The 12,594-nt window shown below is 33.7% G+C and overlaps 1 protein-coding gene across 2 annotated transcripts; it reads left to right on the top strand.

Moving 5' to 3' along the window:
- Window positions 1-1,661: 1,661 nt before the first annotated feature.
- Window positions 1,662-11,519, top strand: LOC133289048 (uncharacterized). Of its 2 annotated transcripts, none has more exons than XM_061486910.1 (13): window positions 1,662-2,135; window positions 5,121-5,273; window positions 5,374-5,586; window positions 5,663-5,752; window positions 5,857-5,973; window positions 6,454-6,723; window positions 7,314-7,473; window positions 8,336-8,413; window positions 8,728-8,828; window positions 8,964-9,134; window positions 10,316-10,390; window positions 10,835-10,948; window positions 11,077-11,519. In XM_061486910.1, exons 1-13 carry the CDS (start codon window positions 1,755-1,757, stop codon window positions 11,407-11,409), a joined length of 2,256 nt encoding a protein of 751 aa, XP_061342894.1. In that variant the 5' UTR covers window positions 1,662-1,754; the 3' UTR covers window positions 11,410-11,519. The 2 variants fall into 2 exon arrangements, with proteins under 2 accessions (XP_061342894.1, XP_061342895.1); XM_061486911.1 differs by lacking the exon at window positions 1,662-2,135 and adding an exon at window positions 4,858-4,953 and having other exon boundaries at window positions 5,134-5,273.
- Window positions 11,520-12,594: the final 1,075 nt, after the last annotated feature.

Below are 12,594 nucleotides of genomic sequence, written 5' to 3'. Positions count from 1 at the left end.
TTTTTTTTTATTTTAAACATGGTGAACCCCACACTTATTGTCTCTATAACATGACAAGAGAATTTCCTACAACGTGATACTTGTTTTTCCCAAATACAAAATATGATATCAACATCAGTATTTAAAAACTCGGCCTTATTATCGACTCCACCGAGATTAGGGATTACGGGATTGCAAGTTCAACCAGAGAGTCACGAGATCACTTCACTGACCCGAATTCATACATTATATATATATATATATATATATATATATATATATATATATATATACACTATATGAAAAATTCAAAAAAATAAAATCACCAATCATCAAAGATTCAAAATATACTTTAATACAATTCAACCAGTTATATCTACAAGTCAATATTACACAAGCTAATCAAAGTATCAAACTATTAAAGTATAAAATACATCTTCCAATGAAGTTAATAAAAAATTATATCATTAAACTCAGCCCTCTGTGTCCTTCTCACGTACTTACAACAGCATGTGGAAGGAGATCCCTTACACAAGATAGAACGACATAGGAAAGACGGCGGCTCGACGAATCAATGATGGGGAGAGAATAACCAGCACGACGGAGGAGAGGAAGGGAGAAGACCGAAGAGGACAGGAGGAACCACCACTATGGTGGAGGAGATCACCGGATCAGGGAGACTGCGTTTGGGTTTGGGAGAGAAGATCAGAAGATGAAGAACAATTCAGATTTTAGATATAGTTTTAAATCTAGGCAGCATCGAGTTTTTTTTTTGTTTACACATCAAACGACGGCGTTGTGTGTAATTTTTTTTTTATATACAATAACCCCCTCAGGCCCTGTCCGAGGAGTAAGGGTTCAATTAGGGGGTTTCAGGGATCAGAGGGATCAACGTGCATGCATGACCCCAACCCTTAGAGAGGAGGGGTCAGTGACCTAGCAGGGTCAACCTCAGTGCGTAGTAAAGTTTTAAAACACTAATTAATAGTAGGGAAAAGTTCACCAATGCCCCTGTGGTTTGCTTCAGAATCATTTATGCCCCTGTGGTTTTTTTCCTATCACATATGCCCCTGTGCTTTGTAAAAAATAAGAAACCACAGGGGTATATGTGATAAAAAACATACCCTTTTACAAACCACAGGGACATATGTGATAAGAAAAAAATCACAGGAGCATAAGTGATTCTGAAGTAAACCACAGGGGCATTGGTGGACTTTTCCCTTAATAGTATTAGACAAATAGGAAAATAATAATAAAAAATAAAATAAATTTGCCTCACACCAGAGTGCTTCTCACTTCTCACTAGTTGTTACTTACGATGCATCCACATTTCAAGAAATTTGACGTGTTATATTGATATTTCTCGACACTCTAACACGTGTTACAAACACTCAAAAAAGAATTCAAAGATTGCGTTGTTTATATTTTTAGTTTCAATTATTAAATTTGTTGAAATATATTTATCATTTTATTAAGTTTAATATAAATATTTAAATATTTTATATTACTTTACAAAATTAATATATATTATATATTTTATTTTATTTTATATTAAATTATTTAAAAATATTAAATATAATATGTAAATTAAAAATATATTTTAATATTAAAACGTATCGATTTCGGTGTAAAACAGGTTGTTACCTCTTCTTCTTCCCTCTTATTAAATGCTACTTCACAAAACCTTCACCTTTTCGCATCCAAAAACCTCTCTCTCTCTCTCTCTCTAACTGCTTTCACACAACTCGCCGGAAAAATCTTCTCCGACGGCGGTGATGGCTAACCAGTTTTCCAGCTCCGTCGAATTTGGACTTAATCTCACGAAGCGAATTTACTACGGTAAAGGATTGGCTCCACCTCCGGTGCCGGCGATGTCTAGGTCGCCGGAGGGATACCTTCCGACGGCGCCTATGTGTTACGCGGTGATATCGGATCCGGAGACAGTTGAAAACCCGGACATTAGGAGTTATCAGCCGTATGTGCTTGGCCGGTGTGAGCCTCCGGCGCTGATACCTCTTCAGCTTCATGGAGTCGACATGGAAGTTGAGTGCTGTTTGGACACGGCGTTTGTTACTGTCACCGGACGGTGGCGCGTGCATTGCGTCGCGTCAAGTAGCACGTGTGATTGCCAGGTTGCTATACCAATGGGAGAACAGGTAAAGAAAGTGCATAACTATAGCATATACTTACGAAAATGGATTCTATACTATGTTTTATTTAACATGAACTGATAAAAGGTAGAGTGGATCTTATCATGTGAAAAAGTGGTCATGTTATTTGATCACAACCATGACCACTCTTTCACATAAGAGAATCTACTCCGATAAAAAGTAAATTAACGATTTATAATTATTTATTTTAATTTTTTTTCTCATCTCTTATTATTATTATCCAACTTATATGATTACGATTATCTTACATGATCATATCTTGTTAAATAGAACAAAACACAAAAGGTTTCACTCCTATACTTACCTTTAAAATTTTAATAGATTAATATTACGATATATTTTAGGGTAAAGAATTTCTCTATCTATAGTGAACTCAAAACGATGTTATTTTGGAGTGAAAATCAAAATATTTTTATAATTATAATATATTATAGGGTTATATTAGTCTTTATCATTATAATTTTTTAATCTTATAACCAAAACGATCTCGTTTTGAGATCACTTGTGATAACTTTATCTCCGGTGAGTAAAGAATTATTTTTCTCTATATTTTAAATTTCATTAAAAATTTATTTATTTTTACTTGTGTACTGTATACATGTATACATGTCTTTATGGAACCTTATCTAAAGAATATCTGCATTTTTGGATTTAATTAATTTTAAGGAATTTTTTTTTTCTTTCAAAATTGTGTGCTTGTGTTTGACAGAGAAGCATGGTAACTTTGAATATTTAATTGTTGAAGAAACTAATGATTGAAGAGTGAGGTCGCTAAGGCCTCAAATGGATATTTGTTGAAAAGTAAGATAAGGTTTGACCTTTAATGTAAAATAATTTTTTGCGGAAATAATATTTTTGTTGAAATTGTTATTTAGTTTCAGTTTCTTGTTGACAAAAACATTTCTAAAATAAAACAAAGTTATATGTTCGTTATAAACGGGAAAAGTGAAAACATTGAATGTTATATGCCAAAAATAGAAGAGTGATAACATGTGAATAACGTGACGGGAGATGGTGTTTGGTTTGTTTTTTCATTTATTTGTTATTTAATATTTTTTTTATAATAATAATAATAAGAATATTACATTTTTTAATTTTATTTCTGGCTTTAAAATTTGTGAAGGAAATAAATATGTTCTCCATTTCCTTCACAAAATTTCGAAAATTAAGGTGATATATCATTTATTTTTTATTTTTATTTTCTATTAATACATTTTTACTAATAATTAATAAAAAGGTGAAAATATTTTTATTCTGTTTTAAAATTTGTGAAGGATATGGTAGAAATAATATTTTATCCAAAAACACCAAGAAAAAATAAATATAAAATGTTATTATTGTAATTATTAATGAAAATATATCAATTATAAATAAAAATTAACTACAAAACAAACATCCAAGAAGAAAATATAAACAACGTGTAATTTTTGTAATTAAAAATAAAAACAGAAAACTATTTAATTATTCATTTGACTGCATGGAGTTGCTAATTAATATACCATGATGTATCTTACAACAACTATGAACGGTGTGATTTATTATAAGAGTGAGAGAAACAAATATAATCATTTGATAATGCATATGTATCATCTAGATTTGAATGTCTTGAGTTGACATTTGTTCTGGCTAGCAATTTCTACGAGTGGGAAGATGATGAATTGTATGGAGGGATTAGACTTCCACAAACTGAAAAGTGCTTTTGAAGCATGCCTTTTCCCCCCCTTCTGTGGGTGATATTGCACTCAGTTGTTCTGCAGCTTCTGCTTGTTTTTTGAAATGGTGATGCTCAGAGGAAGGCTACTCATACTCCAGATTAAAATCAGAAACGATTAGTCATGACATGATAAGATTAGGCTATTCCTGTCCAATCATGTTAACTGCCTAGCATCAAGTTCCTTTCATCTCTTATTATGTTATGTTAATATCAAGGGTTACTTTGTGTTATTCCGGCTCAATTTTTAGATGTATCATATTATTAATATTAGTTATTAATTAGTTCTGATTAAAATGGGCTGACATTGTCAGGCGGATCAGGGGGAGTCCATGGGAGACACCTATTCGACACCATGTCTCGATCCAAAACCTTAAGGCATTGGGTTTATTAGTCCATCCACTTATATACACTTCACTTAGTCCCTTATTAACTAATGTGGGACTCATCACACTTAACAATTTCCCCCTCAAGTGTGAAATCCAACATTGGTATGCTCCCACTCAACCGAGTACCCAGGTCCAAAGTACTCAACCCGCCTCCTAACCCGAGCTAGCTCTGATACCACTATTAGGCGGGTTCAGGGGAGTCCGTGGCGGGGGACTACCACCATTGGGTTAAGTTAGACCAACCACATCAAGTGGGTCCGATGCCATATCACAATGCAAAACCTTAAGATATTGGGTTCATGAGTCCATCTCACTAGCCCATTAACAACCAATGTGCTACTCATTATACTTGAATATCGCCATAGACGTCACTTGTTTTTTTATACTGACACTAATTATCTCTTCGAGGAAAGTCGACCTCCGATATCTCCACAAGCTTCAACTTTTTGAGTCGGTTATGAGACTAATCCCGAGTCAAGAGTTTAGTCCGGCATCACTTGTTTAGACTACAAGAATATATGTGACTGTGAGGGCGGAATCATTAAATTGAAGTTGATCTTTAAGATCGATATCTTAGCAATGGTCTAGTTTAGAAAACTGTAGCATCTTGGGTTAATGTCCATGGCTCCATGCCTTCCTAACAATCTATTGAAATTGGTTCTTTTGTGCGAGCATCATCATCAAGATGCGCTGGTGCTTATAAGTTGCGTTTCTTTGTCGGTCATGTTGCGCCGTTGATGTTTGGTCATGATGATGGATTATATGGAATGTATTCCTGTTTCTTAGTTTTATCTCATGATACTTGATGATATTGCATACTGTTAAAGTTTGTTTCATGAATTCTCAAGTTAAATATGATGTGGCTAACAGGGTTCACTTCTAGGTCTCGAGGTTGATGATTCTGGAAGATCTTATCATACTGAGTTGATCTCTCTGAAAGATGAAAAGGATAAGGAGAAACTAGCCAAAACTAAAGATGGATACTTTTTGAAAAGCCAAATATACACCGTTAAGATCCCACAGGTTATTATTACATAGCAAAACATATTAATCTCACTTCATTGTTGATAGTTATATTAACATGTACAGCCTATTTATATAAGAAATTAATTTTGTCTTGCAGTTTAATGGAGGCTCCGTCTTCTCAGTTAAGATCAGATGGTCTCAGAAAATATTATTTCATGATGGCCAGTTCACTCTTAGTGTCCCTTTTAGCTTTCCTTCGTATGTCATCCCAGTTGGAAAAAAAATTTCTAAGAAAGAGAAGATATTTTTGAAAGTCAATTCTGGTGCTGCAACGGAGGTGTTATGCAAAACTACCAGTCATCCTCTTAAGGTAAAACGTATTGTGCTATTACGAAGTTCAGTGGTCTCTGTTACTTGAACTAAACATTATTTTCACGACTTTCCAGGGACTAGTGCGCCAAGCTGGCAAATTAAGTTTATCATATGAAGCAGAAGTGCCAGCTTGGTCAAGTACAGACTTCAGTTTCTTGTACAGTGTAAGACTTTGAAACCTAGAATTCTTTGGTGTTGATTCTGAATCATAGACATTCTGAGCAATAATAAAATATTATTAGCTTAATTGGCTAGTTTTTTTTTTCAGGTTTCTTCAACTGACGTATTTGGTGGTGTTCTCTTGCAATCTCCATTCCTCCGCGATTTTGATGAAAGAGAGATATTTTGCTTGTATCTTTACCCTGGAAATAGGCAGGATGGAAAGGTTTGTTGCAATATTATGCTTCGTCAATTTTTTGTATAGTTTACTTATGATTGTTTTAAGGTCAAATAGCTAGACGAGGTTGTATCTTGTATGTGTATATGTAACACGAATGCACCAAATGGTTATCTTGCAGCTTGTATGTAAGCTGTCTCCACTTTTCTTCCCCATATATGAACGGATAAGATGGATCTGCCTGTTCTTTGCTAAGTCTTAGCTAAGCAAGAATAATTTCGTCCAGAAGTATAATTGTTTGTTAAAGTAGAAAGATATTTATATTTATAAAAGTAATTAGACACATATGGAACTCGGACAAATTGTTTGGGAACAAATTAGTACAATGGAGGATAGAGATATTGTAGTCAGCATTGCACAGGTGCATGTTTTGTTCACTCTTTCAATCTAGCGGCCTTTACTTTTCAAGCAAAGTCTCTGTCCGTTTTGCAAATTTATAATGGAGCATTCTGTTACAATCCTTGATAGGTTTTTAAAAAGGATGTGGTGTTTATAGTAGATATAAGTGCAAGCATGAAGGGAAGTCCTCTTGACAACACAAAGAATGCACTACTGGCATCACTTTGTCAACTGAATGCACAAGATACATTTAACATTATAGCTTTCAATGGTGAGGTCTACTTATTTTCTTCATCGATGGAAACAGCTACAGAAGAAGCAATTTTAAATGCTGCCAAATGGGTTGGCACTACTTTTATTGCAAGTGGTGGTACGAACATCATGCTTCCCTTAACTCGGGTAAGTCTTATTTGTTGACATTTTCAGTATGATGCGCAAAACATTCTTCTCTTATTTCGTGGCTTGTTAATTAAATTTTCTGTTATTTTGGTTTCTCAAATCAACTGCACGGTTGAGAATATTTTTACATTCCAAGAAGAGGAGATGAAAAGCCTAAGGCTACTAGTTCGTTCTTGTTATTTATACATCAAATTTAAAACCTTTTAAAGAATTAGTTCGTTCTTATTTATCTAGCTTTCTCCCATTTGTCTTGGAATCTACCTGGTTTGTTACGGCTAGAAGTCTACAATCTTATCATAAGTACACTGAACTTTGAGTCTGTGGCAGTTTTTAGCATTCACAATATCATATGCCTTATTTCACTTTCAGACTTGATATCCCGTTTAATCTGCTTGTAATGTGAACCGTAAAGATAAAAGGTAGATGGATTGCTGATATGGCATATTTCACTTGCCTTTTAATAACTAGCACAGTAGCACATTCTATGCGGTGCTTAATAGCTTGTATCCTGTGCAGAACTTTTGCATGTTGAATCCTTAATATGTACATATTGTCATAGGAATTTTGTTTAATATTCTGCTCTATCTTAGGCAATGAAGCTATTTCGGAAATCAATTGATTCAGTCCCTCTTATTTTTCTCGTTACTGATGGGGCTGTTGAGGATGAGAGAGAGATATGCAATTTTGTGAAAAGCTGTATCACAAGTGAGCAATCAGTTCGCACACCCCGCTTATGTACTTTTGGCATAGGCAAGGATTCTAGCTTCCTCTTCTCTTTATATTCTTCAGAAAATAGATTCTATGATATCATTAACTGGCAATCTTCTTTTGACACTTCAATCCTTGATCAGAGTTTTGCTTACTTTAGCTGATGATTTAAGTAGCCAAAAATTTTTGATACTTAATTTATGAATTTTTTAAACTGGAGAGACAAATGCTTTGTGACATGAGGGTTAATTGTCAAGATGAGGCTGCCCAAAAATAGGTTCTAGTTTGTTCAAGAATAAAATTAAGTAAGAATGTACGTACTAAAAACAAGGAAGTGTCAATGGGGGTTGGCTCAACTGGTAGGATCGAGCAATATTGACAAAAAGGTCTTGGGTTTGATTCCTAACAGTGAACTTTCATTGGTAGGTCATCTAGAAGTAGTATTTAAAGTCTTTGGCAATCCCTGTCCTTTCCCTCTAAAATTTTTTGTAACAAAAAATTAAAAGAAAAGAGATTTTTTTCAATTGCCATTACTATAATTGGGATTGGGACAATTATGATGTAACCAATCTGAATATAGAAGTTTCTATTTATCAATATTTCCTATAAGCTATAGCTGATGCTTTCAGTATATTTCTATATAAGTTTCTGATAGTTGAGAAACCTTCTTATTGTCATAATATCTTTTTTTCTTAATCAATGGTAGTCACTTGATTGATTCTTCCTGCTAATGCTAAAGCCATTACACTTATTCTGAAAATCACCCAATACAAGCACCTTCCCCCCGACCCTGCCTCCCAAAATATTCACATAATATTGAACATAGATTTATTTATCATTAATCTGTTTATTTATTGAAACGTTTTCATTAATAATTCTCTGTTTTGCAATTTGAAAATTTCAGGTTTATATTGTAATCACTACTTCCTGCAAATGCTAGCTCAAATTGGGAGGGGTCACTATGATGCCGCTTTTGATTTAGGTCAGCATCTTTCCTTGCCCATTCAGCCTAACGTTGCAGCTTGAAGTTAGCGCAGATTTGAGGCTTAAAATAAAAAGATTTCTTGTTTTGTAATTTGTCTTGAAGTGTTTGTAAGTGCTAATCAGTGTGTAGGCAGATTCTTTATTTTGTAATTTATTAGCTGTACAATTGGGATTGCCATTAAACCTTAAGTATTCAGGTTTTGCAAAAGTTACAAAATTTTATACATATTTTTATCCCAAGGGAAACAGAGTAATTATTACATAATCTTTATGAGAAGTTTTATTAATTTCTTCATTTTTTATCTTGGCCAGATTCAATTGACTTCCGAATGCCAAGGCTAATTAGTACTGCCTCATCAGTTATAGTTGCTGATATAACCATCGAAAGTTTTGAAGGTCTTGACTCACTGGAGGTACATAACCAGAATATTTTATCCTTAATTATAATTTGAAATATGTGCTCTAATGATCTAGTTTATTTGAAGATCATGTTTACATGTTACATCTCTTCGATGTTTGAAGTTTAAACTATGTTCTGATTATTGCAGTTATTCCCAACTCATATTCCAGACCTATCATTTGGAAGTCCGTTGATCATATCAGGCAGATATAGTGGAACTTTTCCTGAATCAGTTAAAATTACTGGTACTTTGGCAGATATGACCAACTTCGTAGTGGACCTTGAAGTGAAGAGAGAAAAGGATATCCAACTAAGTAATGTAATATCTCAATCCTAAGGCTTAACTACTACCTATTCATCATATCTGATTGAGATTCGAAAATCGATTCCATCTTAGCAATTGGGAACTGAATATTACCATGCAATTTGTAGTCTTAGCTGCTCCTACATGAGTATCATCATATTTTCCCAGATTCAGCCGCTTCCTATGCTGTACTGCTGTTATGTTTTGAGGGCTTCACTTTTGTTTGAGAGATACAATATAAAATCATTAAAGGTCCATCCCTTACCAATTTGAGCTATTGGGTGAAATGATTGCTTATCATGGTATCAGAGCCAAGGTGACCACGGGGTCTCGAGTTTGATTCTCATCGCGTCCCATTGGGTGTGTGCAATATTCACACTTCAAGCTCAAAGGGCTCTTACATGAAGGGTGTTGAGATATATAGTCCCATATTGGTTGTATGTGCAACTAATGTTGAGTTTATAAGGTCTTGGGCACTCTCACCCTTTGAGCTAGCTTTTGGGGTGGTGTATCCCAAGGTTCTTTACATGGTATCAGAGCCTCGCCGCCCCCCACTTTCTCTTGTGGCGTTTCTTAGCACAGGTAGGCTGGGCCTGTTGCATTGTACACTCTTCAAGCCCAATGCGCTCTCGTGTGAGGGGGCGTGTTGAGATATATAGTCCCACATTGGTTGTATATGCAACTAATGTTGAGTTTATAAGGTCTTGGGCACTCCCACCTTTTGAGCTAGCTTTTGGGGTGGTGTATCCCAAGGTTCTTTACAAAGGGGTATGTTAGAGAAATTAATATAAAACCATTGAAGGCCTATCATTTACCAGCTTAAACTGGATGAGATGGTTGCTTATCAACTTTTTACTTCTGCTGTTCACTCAACGCTTTGTTCTGGTTCAGTTGGGCAGTGGGTGCATTAAAAGTGGATGGTCTTTTAGTTATTGTTTCACAAATCTGTGTTGCATCTAAATGTGTATTTCAACTCTTAAACCCTTAAAACCCTTATCAGTCTAAACTTATATTAGTTCTGCATTTATAAATTTCTTCCTTAGGCATGTGGTATGTATTTCATAGTATTGCAAATTGAAATTTGTGAAATTCCAGAATAATTTGAATTGTAGATCCTTTAAATAGTGTGCTTGCTGAATGCATACTCGACTATGCTTTAAGATGCGGCTTGATATAAATTTTGGTATCCTCTCCAGGTCCTTTCAAAGAGACATATAGACCTTGTCACTGCTCATGCCTGGTTATTAGAAAGTAAAGAGCTGGAGGAGAAGGTTAGTCTATTACGTACTTTTATGGACATTGGATTTCTTTTTAAAAAGAAAAGGGGAAAAAAAAAAAAAACTAAGGTGAAAACGGAAAATTTGAGGAGACCAGTTTACATTCAAACATTTGTTTCAAACAAAATCATACTAATTTTACACACACTGACAGAAAGAGTTACACGGAGAGAGGAATCAATTAAGATGGACTTGAAAGCAATGTTTTGGAGAAAAGTGTCTGCTATCTAAGTGTGATGTATATTTCAGATTACTAAATACAAGTCTTTGCTCTGCTTTCTCTCGTTTTAAAATCAACAAATATGCTAGGATAAATATGGATTTTCATTTTAGCATAGCTTTGTTTTTATATGTCTTCAAGTGGTTATACTTGTAGTATATTATGTGTGTTGCCGCACCACTCATCTGTAAGCAAAATGCCAAACTGCCATGTAACAGGTTTCTAAAATGAGCATTCAAAGTAAAGTCCCGTCAGAGTATACCTGCATGGACATGGTTCTTGTGCAGAGTGACGAAGGGAAGAAGGCACCTGAACCATTTCTGTTACAAAAGGTAAACCTCTGCCTTGGATTTTAGCAAAAATAAGGGCAAATTTTACCTCCCTCTACTCCAAAAATATCATACATTTTCCCTCTGCACAATATATTATATGTCTGATTACCTATGTTCTTTCAAAACAGGCATACAGCAGATTAAGCTTCCAGAGTTTGGGACCTGACATCCGTAACTTATTCCTTGGAGGGATGAGTCTTGGATTTGGTGACTTGAAAGCAACAGCTGAGAACATTCCACCAGCAATAAAAGAAGCAAAACCATCTGAAGGACTATTGGAGAAGGCTGCTTCCAATTGTTGTGGATTGGCTGATACCTGTTGTGGCATGTGTCTGCTGCAGACTTGCTCTTGTGTGAATGACCAATGCACCATTGTTTGCACCCAACTTTGTGCAGCTCTGGCTTGTTTTGAGTTAATCAAATGCTGTTTTGAGCTCTGCGACAGTGATTGTTTGCAGTAAAATACATAAGAAAATCTGTTTAGTGTATTACAAAATACAAATGGTTAACATTGTACATATGATCTTGTGCAATAATGTCTGCAGTTTATACTTGCTACTATTTCCTCAATTCCTCGTCTAAAGGAGGAGAAGGGGGGGGGGGGGGGAAGTTAAATAATAACTAATTCTATCAATTTGTGGAATATTTTTTTTAATTGAATAAAAAAATAAAATTAAAACTAATTTCTCGTCTAATTTTATTTTATTTTTTCATTTAAGAGAAAAACAGGACACAAACCGATAATTTTTTTTTTTAATAACATTTGTAATAAATTTTAATTATACAGATAAAAACCAAAATTATAATTTTTAAATTAATTAAAAAAAGATTAGAGAAATAAAAATTATATTTAATTAAAATGTGAATAAATAATTAGAAAACTAAAAGTAGTCAACGACTTTCTAGCTTAATTAGTTTGTGGATTGATGAAACAATGATCCATATAATTGCTTAACTAAAAATATATTATTTGTTAATTTAATTTAATAATTATTTAATTAAAATATAAAATAAAAGTGATAATTAAAAACAAGCATATTTAAATCTACTTCCATCCACCCTATATTAATAATTTAGTGAACTGTATTAGTTTTAGTTAAACAACCAACCAAAATATTTGTTATACATCCAATGGATTTCCACAAGATTTAGAGGATGAAATGCATTTGGACTTAGAGGAGTCTACATGCATCTAAATAAGAGAAAAACAATGAAGGCTGAAATGTATTTAGACAAAAAAAAAAAAAAAAAAAAAATCTACATAGAATTATTTTAAAAAATTAATGTTTTAGGATTAAGAGTATCCTTTTATTATTAAATAAAAATATCCATCCATTGAAATGAAGCTATGATAAGAATAATTTTTTTAATAATTTTGGGCTCTATTAATCTCATACAATAAAATAAAAACTTTTTATGCTATAGAGATAATCATGTGTGAAACTTATCCATTTATAAATAATAATAATAATATAAAAATCGATATATGTCTAGGAGAGAAAAATACTCTTCTACACAACAAGATTATATTTTTTCAGTTTTAAATGGATTAAATTTATTTTTACCCATCTTCACAGGCATTTATGACTCATTTTCCCATGTTATTTTTAATAATAAAATTTAAAAAAATAAAATAAAACTTCCCA

The sequence above is a fragment of the Gastrolobium bilobum genome, unplaced genomic scaffold (assembly GCF_033153095.1).
Source record: "Gastrolobium bilobum isolate Gb01-03AN ecotype WA unplaced genomic scaffold, APGP_CSIRO_Gbil_v1 utg7396, whole genome shotgun sequence".
NCBI classification, from domain to species: domain Eukaryota; kingdom Viridiplantae; phylum Streptophyta; class Magnoliopsida; order Fabales; family Fabaceae; genus Gastrolobium; species Gastrolobium bilobum.
Note: the sequence above shows the minus strand (reverse complement) of the source record. Positions and strands in the feature narration are given on the sequence as shown.